Source organism: Gobius niger (genome assembly GCF_951799975.1).
Source record: "Gobius niger genome assembly, chromosome: 11".
NCBI classification, from domain to species: domain Eukaryota; kingdom Metazoa; phylum Chordata; class Actinopteri; order Gobiiformes; family Gobiidae; genus Gobius; species Gobius niger.
In genome coordinates this window covers 1,365,711-1,381,848 of record NC_136862.1, presented here as the reverse complement: position 1 = coordinate 1,381,848, position 16,138 = coordinate 1,365,711, and the positions used below count along the sequence as shown (strand labels likewise).

Here is a 16,138-nt window from a genome sequence, read left to right as displayed (position 1 = left end):
GGGGGGGGGGGGTCAGAGGTCAAGTGCTTTGTTTAAGTGTGAATGTGGTTCAGGGGTTTCTGGAGGTCGGGGAAACTGCTTTCAGAGCGTGGTGTCCTGCACTGGTCAGCCTCCACACCTTCTCATCCTCTGGTCAGCGCTCACAGTCATTCATGCTTTCTGTGTTCAAGAAACTGCTCTTGATATACCGTAAATTCTCTAATACTGGCCTGTGTTCCATTAGCGGCCGGGTCTATGACAGAGGCCGGGTCTCCGACAGGGGCCGGGTCTAACAGGGGCCGGGTCTAACAGGGGCCGGGTCTCCGACAGAGGCCGGGTCTAACAGAGGCCGGGTCTCCGACAGGGGCCGGGTCTAACAGAGGCCGGGTCTCCGACAGAGGCCGGGTCTCCGACAGGGGCCGGGTCTCCGACAGAGGCCGGGTCTCCGACAGGGGCCGGGTCTAACAGGGGCCGGGTCTAACAGGGGCCGGGTCTCCGACAGAGGCCGGGTCTAACAGAGGCCGGGTCTCCGACAGGGGCCGGGTCTAACAGAGGCCGGGTCTCCGACAGAGGCCGGGTCTCCGACAGGGGCCGGGTCTCCGACAGAGGCCGGGTCTCCGACAGGGGCCGGGTCTCCGACAGGGGCCGGGTCTCCGACAGGGGCCGGGTCTCCGACAGAGGCCGGGTTCGTGGCTGGCGGAGGCAAATTAAAGCCGGTCTCTAAAACAGCCGGGGCTTTTATTAGAAACTATAGCGGTAGAAATATTCCCCATGTTTATTTGTCTCATACTGGTGTAAATGAAAACTCAGGTGCAGGAAGTAACAAACTGAACCCGGGCCGAGGGCGACGCTGCGGAGGAGCTGATCCGAGCGTGACTTTGACACAGATTTAGCCACTTTTCAAACCTCCTGTGACCATATTTGGAAACAGGGTAAATGTTGTGTGACCCTCCAGGGTTTTAATAAAGTCTCCATCGCGTCTTCAAAGCACGTCCAGCTGCTCCGTGTGCAGGTCAGTCCCACGCCTCAAAATAACTCCTCCCATCAGCGCGAGCGTCTCGTCTTCTCTCGGGTCAGTCTCATGATCGATCACAAACACAAACGCTCCGTCTAAACTCGCCTTTTACACAAGATAACAACAAATAATCCGGTCCACGGTAAAAACGAAACAGAAACCTGCAGTGACACTGATGTCAAAGCTCCGCTAACAGCAACGAAACACTTCCTGTTGTCCCGACAAAATAAAAGGCGTCAATGTTCCAGCCGCTGGGAGAGGGTTTGAAATGTTAATAAATGAACCTAATATTTTAGGTGCAAATGGACACAAATCTCGTTGTTCTTCGTTTTCCTGGTCGTCCATTTTGCTCAAATAGAAACAAAGGCCTGTCTCTAACTGTGGCCTGGTTCCAATAAAGGCCTGGTCCTGATGCCCTCGAGTAAATAAAGGCCCCGGCCTCTATTAGAGCATTTACTGTACTCATTATTTTCTACAATGTGCAAACTGTCCACCAGAGGGCGCTGAAGCATCCTCAGCACCCTGGGTTCTCGTCCACCTCGGCGTCCACGTGCGCCGCGCTGAAGCTCGGGTTGTTGTTCCTGTCACCCGGGGTCTTCTCACTGAAACCCGGGTTCTTCTCACTGAAACTCTGGTTCTTGTCACTGAAACACGGGTTCTTGTCACTGAAACTCGGGTTCTTGTCGCTGAAACTCTGGTTCTTGTCACTGAAACTCAGGTTCTTGTCGCTGAAACTCTGGTTCTTGTCGCTGAAACTCGGGTTCTTGTCGCTGAAACTCGGGTTCTTGTCACTGAAACTCTGGTTCTTGACACTGAAACTCTGGTTCTTGTCGCTGAAACTCTGGTTCTTGTCGCTGAAACTCTGGTTCTTGTCGCTGAAGCTCAGGTTCTTGTCACTGAAACTCGGGTTCTTGTCGCTGAAACTCTGGTTCTTGTCGCTGAAACTCTGGTTCTTGTCGCTGAAGCTCAGGTTCTTGTCACTGAAACTCGGGTTCTTGTCGCTGAATCCCGGGTTGTCGACGCTGAACCCCGGGTTGTCGACGCCCTGCACGCCTGGCGGATGCAGATGTTTGCAGCTGCTGAACCCCGGGTTGTCGACGCCCTGCAGGCCTAGCGGCTGCAGATGTTTGCAGCTGCTGAACCCCGGGTTGTCGACGCCCTGCACGCCTGGCGGCTGCAGATGTTTGCAGCTGCTGACCGTCTGCTCCACGTCTGCGCAGAAGCAGGCGGCGCAGGCGGCGCAGTGGGGCGTGGTCACCGGGACGCTGCGGGAGAAGTTGGAGAAGTCCACGCTGTATTTCCCCGTCCTGGTCCTGGAGATGATGGGGAGGAAGGTGTGGCCCCACAGCACCTCCTGCGGCGTGTACGACGTGCGCACCTGACAGGGGGCGGGACATGTTATCACGTGTTTATTAACATGTTATTATCTACTAGTGTTTACTAACATGATATTCATACTCAGGGCCGGACTGGGACTGAAAACCAGCCCTGGACTCGGGTCAGTCTGGCCCGAATCAGCGTAAATGTGACACTTCCACAAATACACACGTGAACCTCTGACCCCCCGCCTTCACCCAGAGCATTTTCTCCAGTTCGGCTTTGCCCAAATCTAAAAGCTTCTTGACTGGAGAGCAACACTGTGACAAAACTTTAAAAAAAATGTGACAAAATGTGACAAAAATTGGATAAAAAATTGACAAAAAAAATTAAAAAATTGACCAAAAAATTACCAACAAATTACAAAAATCTGATTTTCACATGAGGCGTTTTTTATCAAATTTTTGTCTCATTTTTCTCATTTTTTTGTCATTTTTTTTTTGTCATTTTTTTGTAAAATTTGTGTCATTTTTTGGTCAATTTTTTGTAATTTTTTGTCAAAGTTTTATCCAATTTTTGTCACATTTTGTCACATTTGTCAAATTTTTGTTACAGTGTTGCTCTCCAGTCAAGAAGCTTTTAGATTTGGGCAAAGCCGAACTGGAGAAAATGCTCTGGGTTAAGGCGGGGGGTCAGAGGTTCACATGTGTATTTGTGGAAGTGTCACATTTGAAGCTAAAATCTAGAAAAGTGATGGTAACTTTTTGTCACGTTGTCGCTGCATTTTTGTCATGTTTTTGTCACTTTTTTGTTGCTTTTCCAGCACATTTTTGTTTTTGGAGGCTTTTCTTTTAACCCCTTAACTCCCACCTGAACAGAGCAGTTTGGCTTTACCCCAATCCAAAAGCCTCTGGGGAAAAAGGTGAGAAAATAGCAACAAAACTGAGACGAAAACAATGATGGAAATGTGACGAAAAAGTGAGAAAACGTTGACAAAAAAAGGGACAAAAAATTTACGAAAAATGTGAAAAATGTGACCAAAAAATGATTTTAAAAAATTACTAAATGTGACAAAAAAATTACAAAAATTTGACAAAAAAAATGGACCAAAAAATTGCTAAAAACTACAAAAAATTGACAAAAATGTGATAAAAAATTTACGAAAAAAGAAAAAAAATTGACCAAAAAGTTACATAAATGAGTTGAATTTCCAACAAAAAAATGATTAAAAATGTGATGACGTGAGGAAAAAGATCCTCTCGGTTCAGGCGGGAGTTAAGAGGTTAAGCTGTTAGATTTGGGTAAAGCTCGGTTTCCCCCGGGGGTAATAAGGGTAAAGTGAGGGGCCAGACCTCTGTGCTCTTCCAGAACGGACTTATGGCCAGTCCGCCCCTGTTCATGCTTCACCTTCAGCTGCAAGAACAAAATGAAGTGAATTTTGTTCTTGCAGCTGAAGGTGCTGCTGTTTGAGTCAGTGGCGGTTTATATATATTTATATATATTCAAAGTTATTTCATGTAGAATGTTTTTATGTAAATACGGGTAATGACAAAGTAAACGTGTGTTAAACTCTTAACTCCCGCCTGAACCGAGAGGATCTTTTTCCTCACGTCATCACATTTTGTTTCCATCATTTTTTTGTTGGGTATTCAACTCATTTTTGTAACTTTATTTGTCATTTTTTGTCATTTTTTGTCACATTTTTGTAATTTTTTGTCATAAAAAAAAAAAAAAATCAAATTTTTATCACATTTTTGTAATTTTTTTGGTCATTTTTGTGATATTTTTGCCTCTTTTTCATCAATTTTTCGTCACTTTTTATCACATTTTTTGTCACATTTTTGTATTTTTTTCGTCAATTTTTCATCGAATTTTTGTCATTTTTTGTTACATTTTAATCACATTTTTTTCATTTTTTTCGTCAATTTTTTGTCACATTTTTGTCACATTTTTTGTCAATTTTTTAAATATTTTTTTCAAATTTTAATCATTTTTTTCCCTTTTTTTCGTCAATTTTTTTCACATTTTTGTCATTTTGTCATATTTTTTTTGATACATTTTTTGTCACATTTTTTGTCACTTTTTGTTACATTTTGGTCATTTTTTTTGGTCATATTTTGTCAATTTCTTGTGACATTTTTGTGACATTTTTGCCCCTTTTTCATTAATTTTTCGTCAAATTTTTATCACATTTTTGTAATTTTTTTGGTCATTTTTGTGATATTTTTGCCTCTTTTTCATCAATTTTTCGTCACTTTTTTGTCACATTTTTTGTAATTTTTTGTCACATTTTTTGTCAATTTTTTATAATATTTTTTTCAAATTTTAATCATTTTTTCCCCCTTTTTTTCGTCAATTTTTTGTCACATTTTTGTCATTTTTTCATATTTTTTTAATACATTTTTTGTCACTTTTTGTCCCATTTTTGTAATTTTTTGGGTCATTTTTTGTCAATTTCTTGTGACATTTTTGTGACATTTTTGCCTCTTTTTCATTAATTTTTCGTCAATTTTTTATCACATTTTAGTCACATTTTTTTCACATTTTTTTCATATTTTTTTGTCATTTTTTTGTCATTTTTTGTCACATTTCCATCATTGTTTTCATCTCAGTTTTGTTGCTTTTTTCCAGAAGCTTTTGGATTGGGGTAAAGCTGGAGAAAATGTGCTCGGTCCAGGCGGGAGTTAAGAATGTCTGGTTTAACCTGAAGCTTCTGTCTGTAAACGAAAGCTTCAGCTGAGTTCCTGGTGTCCACGTCTGACCCTCTCCCGGGCCTCCTCACCTGGCAGCTGGAGCTGGTGGACTCGGCCGTCCCGTCCAGAAACACCACGAGCTCGAAGTCCTGCAGGGGCAGCGTGTCGGCCGACAGCTCGTAGAACGGGCTGGTCCGGTCGATCACGTGGTACAGCGTCAGCGGGCACACGAAGAACAGGTTGTCCTTCCCCGCGTCCACCGCGAAGTCCACGTCCACCTGGTCCAGGACGAGCGCCTCGCCGTCCGCCGCGCCGCAGCTCCGCACCAGCTTCCCGTAGATGCGGCTCCCGATCAGCAGCGTCTTCCGGAGGTTGGCCACGCGGAGCAGGAGGCAGAGCCGGCCCTTCTTCAGGCAGACGACCGCCCGCTCGCTGAACGCCACCGTCCTCGCCCGCCTCCTGGGCAGCGAGAGCTTGGCCAGGACCACGCCGCACGTGAAGCAGTTGATGAACACGCCCACCAGCGACTGCAGCACCAGCAGAGCCACGGAGCCCGGGCAGTGCCCCGTCAGGGCGCGCCCGCCGTAGCCGATGGTGGTCTGCGTCTCCAGGGAGTAGAGGAACGCCGTGGTCAGGCCGTGCACGTTCTCCATGCAGGGGGCGTGGCCTTCCAACAAAATGGAGTTAGTTTGGTTCTTGCAGCTCAGGGTGAAAGAACAAAGTTTCATTTTCATTTCATTTCTGTTTGAATATATATAAATACATATAAACCGCCACTGACTCAGAGTTATTTCATGTAGAATGTTTTTATGTAAATACGGGTAATGACAAAGTAAACGTGTGTTAACCTCTTAACTCCCGCCTGAACAGAGAGGATCTTTTCCCTCACGTCATCACATTTTGACTCCATCATTTTTTTGTTGGATATTCAACTCATTTTTGTCATTTTTTCGTACATTTTTTGTCAAATTTTTAACACATTTTTGTCACATTTTTTTTTAATTTTTTTTTGTAATTTTTGTCAAATTTGTATCATTTGAAAAAAAAAAAAATTGTAATTTTTTTTGTAATTTTTTGTCAGATTTTTGTCATTTTTTTGTTACATTTTTGTCATTTTTCAACAATTTTTTAACACATTTTTAGATTTTTTTTTGTAATTTTTTGTCCAATTTTTAATCATTTTTTTTTTAAATAATGTAATTTTTTTTGTAATTTTTTGTCAGATTTTTATCACATTTTTTGTAATTTTTTTGTAATTTTTTCATCAATTTTTTAACACATTTTTGTCAGATTTTTATCACATTTTTTTGATTTTTTTTGTCAATTTTTTGTAATTTTTTGTCCAATTTTTATCACATTTTTGTCACATTTTTTGTATTTTTTTGTAATTTTTTTTAATCTTTTTTTGTCAAATTTTTGTCATTTTTTTTGTTACATTTTTGTCATTTTTCATCAATTTTTTAACACATTTTTGCCACATTTTTTGATATTTTTTTGTAATTTTTTGTCAATTTTTTATCACATTTTTGTCAAATTTTTATCATTTTTTGTATTTTTTTTGTAATTTTTTGTCAATTTTTTGTAATTTTTTGTCAGATTTTTATCACATTTTTTTGTCAATTTTTCATTAAATTTTTGTCATTTTTTGTCACATTTTTATAATTGTTTTTCCATTTTCATTGTCCACCTTCCGCGCGGTGCTGCCCCTCCAGGTCTCCGTTGGAGCGAGCGATCCAGAACCACAGGAGGCTGAAGAAGAACCAGCTGCCCGTGAAGGCCAGCGCGAAGAGCAGGAGCACGAAGCGCCAGCGGATCTCCACCACCGCCGTCCACACGTCCACCAGGAAGAACGCCAGCCGCTCGCCGTGCGCCAGCTCCACGTTACAGCGGCCATCTTTGGACACCAGGCGGGGGGCGCGGCGGGGGCGGGGCGCGGGGGCGGGGCCCGGGAGCAACTGGAACATCCTGGAGCTGAGGAGCAAGAGAACATCATTACAAACAGAGGAACATCCTGGAGCTGAGGAGCACGAGGAGCAGGAGAACATCATTACAAACAGAGGAAGGTCCTGGAGCTGAGGAGCAGGAGAACATGAGGAGCAGGAGAACGGGGGAACAGAAGAACATGAGGAGCAGGAGAACAGGAGGAGCAGGAGAACAGGAGGAGCAGGAGAACAGGAGGAACAGGAGAACATCATTACAAACAGAGGAAGGTCCTGGAGCTTACCAAAAAAATGACAAAAATGTGTTAAAAATTTGATGAAAAATTACAAAAAATTGACAAAAATTTAATGAAAAATTGACGAAAAAATTACAAAAATGAACAAAAAATGAAAAAATAAATTGATAAAAAGTGACAAAAAAATGACAAAAATATTTGACTAAAAAATTACAAAAAATTGACCAAAAATTACAAAAAAATATCAAAAAAATTACAAAAATGTGTTAAAATGAAAAAAAAAGAAGAAAAAAAATGAAAGAAAAAAAAAGATACAAAATTGACAAAAATGTGATAAAAATTTGACAAAACATTACTAAAAATTGACTAAAAAATACAAAAAAAATTCAAAAAATTTGACAAAAATGTGTTAAAAAATTGATGAAAAAATTACACAAATGTAACAAAAAAATGACAAAAATTTGATAAAAATTTGACAAAAAATTGACGAAAAATGACAAATAAAGTTACAAAAATGAGTTGAATACACAACAAAAAAATGATGGAAACGGGGGAACAGAAGAACATGAGGAGCAGGAGAACAGGAGGAGCAGGAGAACAGGAGCAACAGGAGAACATGAGGAGCAGGAGAACATGAGGAGCAGGAGAACAGGAGGAGCAGGAGAACAGGAGGAGCAGGAGAACAGGAGGAGCAGGAGAACATGAGGAGCAGGAGAACATGAAGAGCAGGAGAACATGAGGAACAGGAGAACATCATTACAAACAGAGGAAGGTCCTGGAGCTTACCAAAAAAATGACAAAAATGTGTTAAAAATTTGATGAAAAATTACAAAAAATTGACAAAAATTTAATGAAAAATTGACGAAAAAATTACAAAAATTAACAAAAAATGAAAAAATAAATTGATAAAAAGTGACAAAAAAATGACAAAAATATTTGACTAAAAAATTACAAAAAATTGACCAAAAATTACAAAAAAATATCAAAAAAATTACAAAAATGTGTTAAAATGAAAAAAAAAGAAAAAAAAATGAAAGAAAAAAAAAGATACAAAATTGACAAAAATGTGATAAAAATTTGACAAAACATTACTAAAAATTGACTAAAAAATACAAAAAAAATTCAAAAAATTTGACAAAAATTTGACAAAAAATTGATGAAAAAATTACACAAATGTAACAAAAAAATGACAAAAATTTGATAAAAATTTGACAAAAAATTGACGAAAAATGACAAATAAAGTTACAAAAATGAGTTGAATACACAACAAAAAAATGATGGAAACGGGGGAACAGAAGAACATGAGGAGCAGGAGAACAGGAGGAGCAGGAGAACATGAGGAGCAGGAGAACATGAGGAGCAGGAGAACAGGAGGAGCAGGAGAACAGGAGGAGCAGGAGAACAGGAGGAGCAGGAGAACATGAGGAGCAGGAGAACATGAGGAGCAGGAGAACAGGAGGAGCAGGAGAACAGGAGGAGCAGGAGAACAGGAGGAGCAGGAGAACATGAGGAGCAGGAGAACAGGAGGAGCAGGAGAACAGGAGGAGCAGGAGAACATGTGGAGCAGGAGAACATGAGGAGCAGGAGAACAGGAGGAGCAGGAGAACATGAGGAGCAGGAGAACATGAGGAACAGGAGAACATGAGGAGCAGGAGAACAGGAGGAGCAGGAGAACATGTGGAGCAGGAGGACAGGAGGAGCAGGAGAACAGGAGGAGCAGGAGAACAGGAGGAACAGGAGAACATCATTACAAACAGAGGAAGGTCCTGGAGCTTACCAAAAAAATGACAAAAATGTGATAAAAATTTGACAAAACATTACTAAAAATTGACTAAAAAATACAAAAAAAATTCAAAAAATTTGACAAAAATGTGTTAAAAAATTGATGAAAAAATTACACAAATGTAACAAAAAAATGACAGAAATTTGATAAAAATTTGACAAAAAATTGACGAAAAATGACAAATAAAGTTACAAAAATGAGTTGAATACACAACAAAAAAATGATGGAAACGGGGGAATAGAAGAACATGAGGAGCAGGAGAACATGAGGAGCAGGAGAACAGGAGCAACAGGAGAACAGGAGGAGCAGGAGAACAGGAGGAACAGGAGAACATCATTACAAACAGAGGAAGGTCCTGGAGCTTACCAAAAAAATGACAAAAATGTGTTAAAAATTTGATGAAAAATTCCAAAAAATTGACAAAAATTTAATGAAAAATTGACGAAAAAATTACAAAAATTAACAAAAAATGAAAAAATAAATTGATAAAAAGTGACAAAAAAATGACAAAAATATTTGACTAAAAAATTACAAAAAATTGACCAAAAATTACAAAAAAATATCAAAAAAATTACAAAAATGTGTTAAAATGAAAAAATAAGAAAAAAAAATGAAAGAAAAAAAAAGATACAAAATTGACAAAAATGTGATAAAAATTTGACAAAACATTACTAAAAATTGACTAAAAAATACAAAATAAATTCAAAAAATTTGACAAAAATGTGTTAAAAAATTTATGAAAAAATTACACAAATGTAACAAAAAAATGACAAAAATTTGATAAAAATTTGACAAAAAATTGACGAAAAATGACAAATAAAGTTACAAAAATGAGTTGAATACACAACAAAAAAATGATGGAAACGGGGGAACAGAAGAACATGAGGAGCAGGAGAACAGGAGGAGCAGGAGAACATGAGGAGCAGGAGAACATGAGGAGCAGGAGAACAGGAGGAGCAGGAGAACAGGAGGAGCAGGAGAACAGGAGGAGCAGGAGAACAGGAGGAGCAGGAGAACAGGAGGAGCAGGAGAACATGAGGAGCAGGAGAACAGGAGGAGCAGGAGAACAGGAGGAGCAGGAGAACATGAGGAGCAGGAGAACAGGAGGAACAGGAGAACATCATTACAAACAGAGGAAGGTCCTGGAGCTTACCAAAAAAATGACAAAAATGTGTTAAAAATTTGATGAAAAATTACAAAAAATTGACAAAAATTTAATGAAAAATTGACGAAAAAATTACAAAAATTAACAAAAAATGAAAAAATAAATTGATAAAAAGTGACAAAAAAATGACAAAAATATTTGACAAAAAAATTACAAAAAATTGACCAAAAATTACAAAAAAATATCAAAAAAATTACAAAAATGTGTTAAAATGAAAAAAAAAGAAAAAAAAATGAAAGAAAAAAAAAGATACAAAATTGACAAAAATGTGATAAAAATTTGACAAAACATTACTAAAAATTGACTAAAAAATACAAAAAAAATTCAAAAAATTTGACAAAAATGTGTTAAAAAATTGATGAAAAAATTACACAAATGTAACAAAAAAATGACAAAAATTTGATAAAAATTTGACAAAAAATTGACGAAAAATGACAAATAAAGTTACAAAAATGAGTTGAATACACAACAAAAAAATGATGGAAACGGGGGAACAGAAGAACCGGAGGAGCAGGAGAACAGGAGGAGCAGGAGAACAGGAGGAGCAGGAGAACAGGAGGAGCAGGAGAACATGAGGAGCAGGAGAACAGGAGGAGCAGGAGAACAGGAGGAGCAGGAGAACAGGAGGAGCAGGAGAACATGAGGAGCAGGAGAACAGGAGGAGCAGGAGAACAGGAGGAGCAGGAGAACATGAGGAGCAGGAGAACAGGAAGAGCAGGAGAACATGAGGAGCAGGAGAACATGAGGAGCAGGAGAACAGGAGGAACAGGAGAACATCATTACAAACAGAGGAAGGTCCTGGAGCTGAGGAGCAGGAGAACGGGGGAACAGAAGAACATGAGGAGCAGGAGAACATGTGGAGCAGGAGAACATGAGGAGCAGGAGAACAGGAGGAGCAGGAGAACAGGAGGAGCAGGAGAACAGGAGGAGCAGGAGAACAGGAGGAGCAGGAGAACAGGAGGAGCAGGAGAACAGGAGGAACAGGAGAACATCATTACAAACAGAGGAAGGTCCTGGAGCTTACCAAAAAAATGACAAAAATGTGTTAAAAATTTGATGAAAAATGACAAAAAATTGACAAAAATTTAATGAAAAATTGACGAAAAAATTACAAAAATTAACAAAAAATGAAAAAATAAATTGATAAAAAGTGACAAAAAAATGACAAAAATATTTGACTAAAAAATTACAAAAAATTGACCAAAAATTACAAAAAAATATCAAAAAAATTACAAAAATGTGTTAAAATGAAAAAAAAAAGAAAAAAAAATGAAAGAAAAAAAAAAGATACAAAATTGACAAAAATGTGATAAAAATTTGACAAAACATTACTAAAAATTGACTAAAAAATACAAAAAAAATTCAAAAAATTGGACAAAAATGTGTTAAAAAATTGATGAAAAAATTACACAAATGTAACAAAAAAATGACAAAAATTTGATAAAAATTTGACAAAAAATTGACGAAAAATGACAAATAAAGTTACAAAAATGAGTTGAATACACAACAAAAAAATGATGGAAACGGGGGAACAGAAGAACATGAGGAGCAGGAGAACATGAGGAGCAGGAGAACATGAGGAACAGGAGAACATGAGGAGCAGGAGAACAGGAGGAGCAGGAGAACATGAGGAGCAGGAGAACATGAGGAGCAGGAGAACATGAGGAGCAGGAGAACAGGAGGAGCAGGAGAACAGGAGGAGCAGGAGGAACATGAAGAACAGGAGAACATGAAGAACAGGAGAACATGAGGAGCAGGAGAACATGAGGAACAGGAGATTATGAGGAGCAGGAGAACAGGAGGAACAGGAGAACATGAAGAACAGGAGAACATGAGGAGCAGGAGAACAGGAGGAGCAGGAGAACATGAGGAGCAGGAGAACATGAGGAGCAGGAGAACATGAAGAACAGGAGAACATGAGGAGCAGGAGAACAGGAGGAGCAGGAGAACAGGAGCAACAGGAGAACATGAGGAGCAGGAGAACATGAGGAGCAGGAGAACATGAGGAGCAGGAGAACAGGAGGAGCAGGAGAACATGAGGAACAGGAGAACATGAGGAGCAGGAGAACATGAAGAACATGAGGAGCAGGAGAACAGGAGGAGCAGGAGAACATGAGGAACAGGAGAACAGGAGGAGCAGGAGAACATGAGGAACAGGAATCAACGAAACTCAAATCACTGCTTTAGCTCCACAACATTTCAGAGTGTTCTCCCCAAAACCCGGACAAATGAGGACGACCTGTGCGACCCTGAAACCTAAAGTATTGATACAAATACTCAGATACTCAAATACTCCGATACTCAGATACTCCGATACTCAGATACTCAGATACTCAGATACTCCGATACTCCTGCGTCTCTAAAGAGTGAAGTTTAGGAGGAGAAGTTGTGGACGTACCGCTCAGTCGGACCGGCCGCTCTCGCACTAATCCCACTGAAATGTTTTAATCCCAGCCACATGTCGCCGTGCGCCCTGCCACCCCCACGAGGGGCACCCGGGGCAGGGGGGGGGCAGGGGGGGGGCATCCAGGGGTAGAGGAGGGGCACCCAGGGCAGAGGAGGGGCATCCAGAGGCAGAGGAGGGGCATCCAGAGGCAGAGGAGGGGCATCCATAGGCAGAGGAGGGGCACCCAGGGGCAGAGGAGGGGCACCCAGGGCAGAGGAGGGGCATCCAGAGGCAGAGGAGGGGCACCCAGAGGTAGAGGAGGGGCATCCAGAGGCAGAGGAGGGGCATCCAGAGGCAGAGGAGGGGCACCCAGAGGCAGAGGAGGGGCACCCAGAGGTAGAGGAGGGGCACCCAGGGCAGAGGAGGGGCATCCAGAGGCAGAGGAGGGGCATCCAGAGGCAGAGGAGGGGCACCCAGAGGCAGAGGAGGGGCACCCAGAGGCAGAGGAGGGGCACCCAGAGGCAGAGGAGGGGCATCCAGAGGCAGAGGAGGGGCATCCAGAGGCAGAGGAGGGGCATCCAGAGGCAGAGGAGGGGCATCCAGAGGCAGAGGAGGGGCATCCAGAGGCAGAGGAGGGGCATCCAGAGGCAGAGGAGGGGCATCCAGAGGCAGAGGAGGGGCATCCAGAGGCAGAGGAGGGGCATCCAGGGGCAGAGGAGGGGCATCCAGAGGCAGAGGAGGGGCATCCAGAGGCAGAGGAGGGGCATCCAGAGGCAGAGGAGGGGCACCCAGGGGCAGAGGAGGGGCATCCAGGGGCAGAGGAGGGGCATCCAGGGGCAGAGGAGGGGCATCCAGAGGCAGAGGAGGGGCATCCAGAGGCAGAGGAGGGGCATCCAGAGGTAGAGGAGGGGCATCCAGAGGCAGAGGAGGGGCATCCAGAGGCAGAGGAGGGGCATCCAGAGGCAGAGGGGGGGCACCCAGAGGCAGAGGAGGGGCACCCAGGGCAGAGGGGGGGCACCCAGGGCAGAGGAGGGGCATCCAGGGCAGAGGGGGGGCATCCAGAGGCAGAGGGGGGGCACCCAGAGGCAGAGGAGGGGCACCCAGAGGCAGAGGAGGGGCACCCAGAGGCAGAGGAGGGGCATCCAGGGCAGAGGAGGGGCACCCAGAGGCAGAGGAGGGGCATCCAGGGCAGAGGAGGGGCATCCAGAGGCAGAGGAGGGGCACCCAGAGGCAGAGGAGGGGCATCCAGGGCAGAGGGGGGGCATCCAGAGGCAGAGGAGGGGCATCCAGGGCAGAGGGGGGGCACCCAGAGGCAGAGGGGGGGCACCCAGAGGCAGAGGAGGGGCACCCAGAGGCAGAGGAGGGGCACCCAGAGGCAGAGGAGGGGCATCCAGGGCAGAGGAGGGGCAGAGGAGGGGCAGGGGGGGCACCCAGAGGCAGAGGAGGGGCACCCAGGGCAGAGGAGGGGCACCCAGAGGCAGAGGAGGGGCATCCAGAGGCAGAGGAGGGGCATCCAGAGGCAGAGGAGGGGCATCCAGGGCAGAGGAGGGGCATCCAGGGGCAGAGGAGGGGCACCCAGAGGCAGAGGAGGGGCACCCAGGGGCAGAGGAGGGGCACCCAGAGGCAGAGGAGGGGCATCCAGAGGCAGAGGAGGGGCATCCAGGGGCAGAGGAGGGGCATCCAGAGCAGAGGAGGGGCATCCAGGGGCAGAGGAGGGGCACCCAGGGGCAGAGGAGGGGCACCCAGGGCAGAGGAGGGGCATCCAGAGGCAGAGGAGGGGCATCCAGAGGCAGAGGAGGGGCATCCAGGGCAGAGGAGGGGCACCCAGGGGCAGAGGAGGGGCACCCAGAGGCAGAGGAGGGGCATCCAGAGGCAGAGGAGGGGCACCCAGGGGCAGAGGAGGGGCACCCAGAGGTAGAGGAGGGGCACCCAGAGGCAGAGGAGGGGCACCCAGGGGCAGAGGAGGGGCACCCAGGGCAGAGGAGGGGCATCCAGAGGCAGAGGAGGGGCATCCAGAGGCAGAGGAGGGGCACCCAGAGGCAGAGGAGGGGCACCCAGAGGCAGAGGAGGGGCATCCAGAGGCAGAGGAGGGGCACCCAGGGGCAGAGGAGGGGCACCCAGAGGTAGAGGAGGGGCACCCAGAGGCAGAGGAGGGGCACCCAGGGGCAGAGGAGGGGCACCCAGGGCAGAGGAGGGGCATCCAGAGGCAGAGGAGGGGCACCCAGAGGTAGAGGAGGGGCATCCAGAGGCAGAGGAGGGGCATCCAGAGGCAGAGGAGGGGCATCCAGAGGCAGAGGAGGGGCACCCAGGGCAGAGGAGGGGCATCCAGAGGCAGAGGAGGGGCATCCAGGGCAGAGGAGGGGCATCCAGAGGCAGAGGAGGGGCATCCAGGGCAGAGGAGGGGCATCCAGGGCAGAGGAGGGGCATCCAGAGGCAGAGGAGGGGCATCCAGGGCAGAGGAGGGGCATCCAGGGGCAGAGGAGGGGCACCCAGAGGCAGAGGAGGGGCACCCAGGGGCAGAGGAGGGGCACCCAGAGGCAGAGGAGGGGCATCCAGAGGCAGAGGAGGGGCATCCAGGGGCAGAGGAGGGGCACCCAGAGGCAGAGGAGGGGCATCCAGAGGCAGAGGAGGGGCACCCAGGGGCAGAGGAGGGGCACCCAGAGGCAGAGGAGGGGCATCCAGAGGCAGAGGAGGGGGCATCCAGGGGCAGAGGAGGGGCATCCAGGGCAGAGGAGGGGCATCCAGGGGCAGAGGAGGGGCATCCAGGGCAGAGGAGGGGCATCCAGAGGCAGAGGAGGGGCACCCAGAGGCAGAGGAGGGGCATCCAGGGCAGAGGAGGGGCATCCAGAGGCAGAGGAGGGGCATCCAGAGGCAGAGGAGGGGGCATCCAGGGCAGAGGAGGGGCATCCAGAGGCAGAGGAGGGGCAGAGGAGGGGCATCCAGGGCAGAGGAGGGGCATCCAGGGCAGAGGAGGGGCACCCAGAGGCAGAGGAGGGGCATCCAGAGGCAGAGGAGGGGCATCCAGAGGCAGAGGAGGGGCATCCAGAGGCAGAGGAGGGGCACCCAGAGGCAGAGGAGGGGCACCCAGAGGCAGAGGAGGGGCAGAGGAGGGGCACCCAGGGGCAGAGGAGGGGCATCCAGAGGCAGAGGAGGGGCATCCAGGGCAGAGGAGGGGCACCCAGAGGCAGAGGAGGGGCATCCAGGGCAGAGGAGGGGCACCCAGAGGCAGAGGAGGGGCATCCAGGGCAGAGGAGGGGCACCCAGAGGCAGAGGAGGGGCATCCAGGGCAGAGGAGGGGCACCCAGAGGCAGAGGAGGGGCACCCAGAGGCAGAGGAGGGGCATCCAGGGCAGAGGAGGGGCATCCAGAGGCAGAGGAGGGGCATCCAGGGGCAGAGGAGGGGCATCCAGAGGCAGAGGAGGGGCACCCAGAGGCAGAGGAGGGGCACCCAGGGGCAGAGGAGGGGCACCCAGGGGCAGAGGAGGGGCACCCAGAGGCAGAGGAGGGGCACCCAGGGGCAGAGGAGGGGCAGGGGGGGCATCCAGAGGCAGAGGAGGGGCACCCAGAGGCAGAGGAGGGGCATCCAGAGGCAGAGGAGGGGCATCCAGAGGCAGAGGAGGGGCAT

General features: G+C 46.4%; 1 protein-coding gene across 1 annotated transcript; it reads right to left on the bottom strand.

The window, feature by feature from the left end:
- Positions 1 to 1,508: 1,508 nt before the first annotated feature.
- On the bottom strand, positions 1,509 to 12,624 carry LOC306970635 (ATP-sensitive inward rectifier potassium channel 1-like; the record flags this gene model as incomplete). The annotated part of the gene is made up of 4 exons (XM_079566650.1): positions 12,527 to 12,624; positions 6,692 to 6,975; positions 5,094 to 5,671; positions 1,509 to 2,372 (listed from the first exon to the last, which is right to left on the bottom strand). Exons 1-4 carry the CDS (start codon positions 12,586 to 12,588, stop codon positions 1,509 to 1,511), a joined length of 1,788 nt encoding a protein of 595 aa, XP_079422776.1. The 5' UTR covers positions 12,589 to 12,624.
- Between the last annotated feature and the right edge of the window lie 3,514 nt (positions 12,625 to 16,138).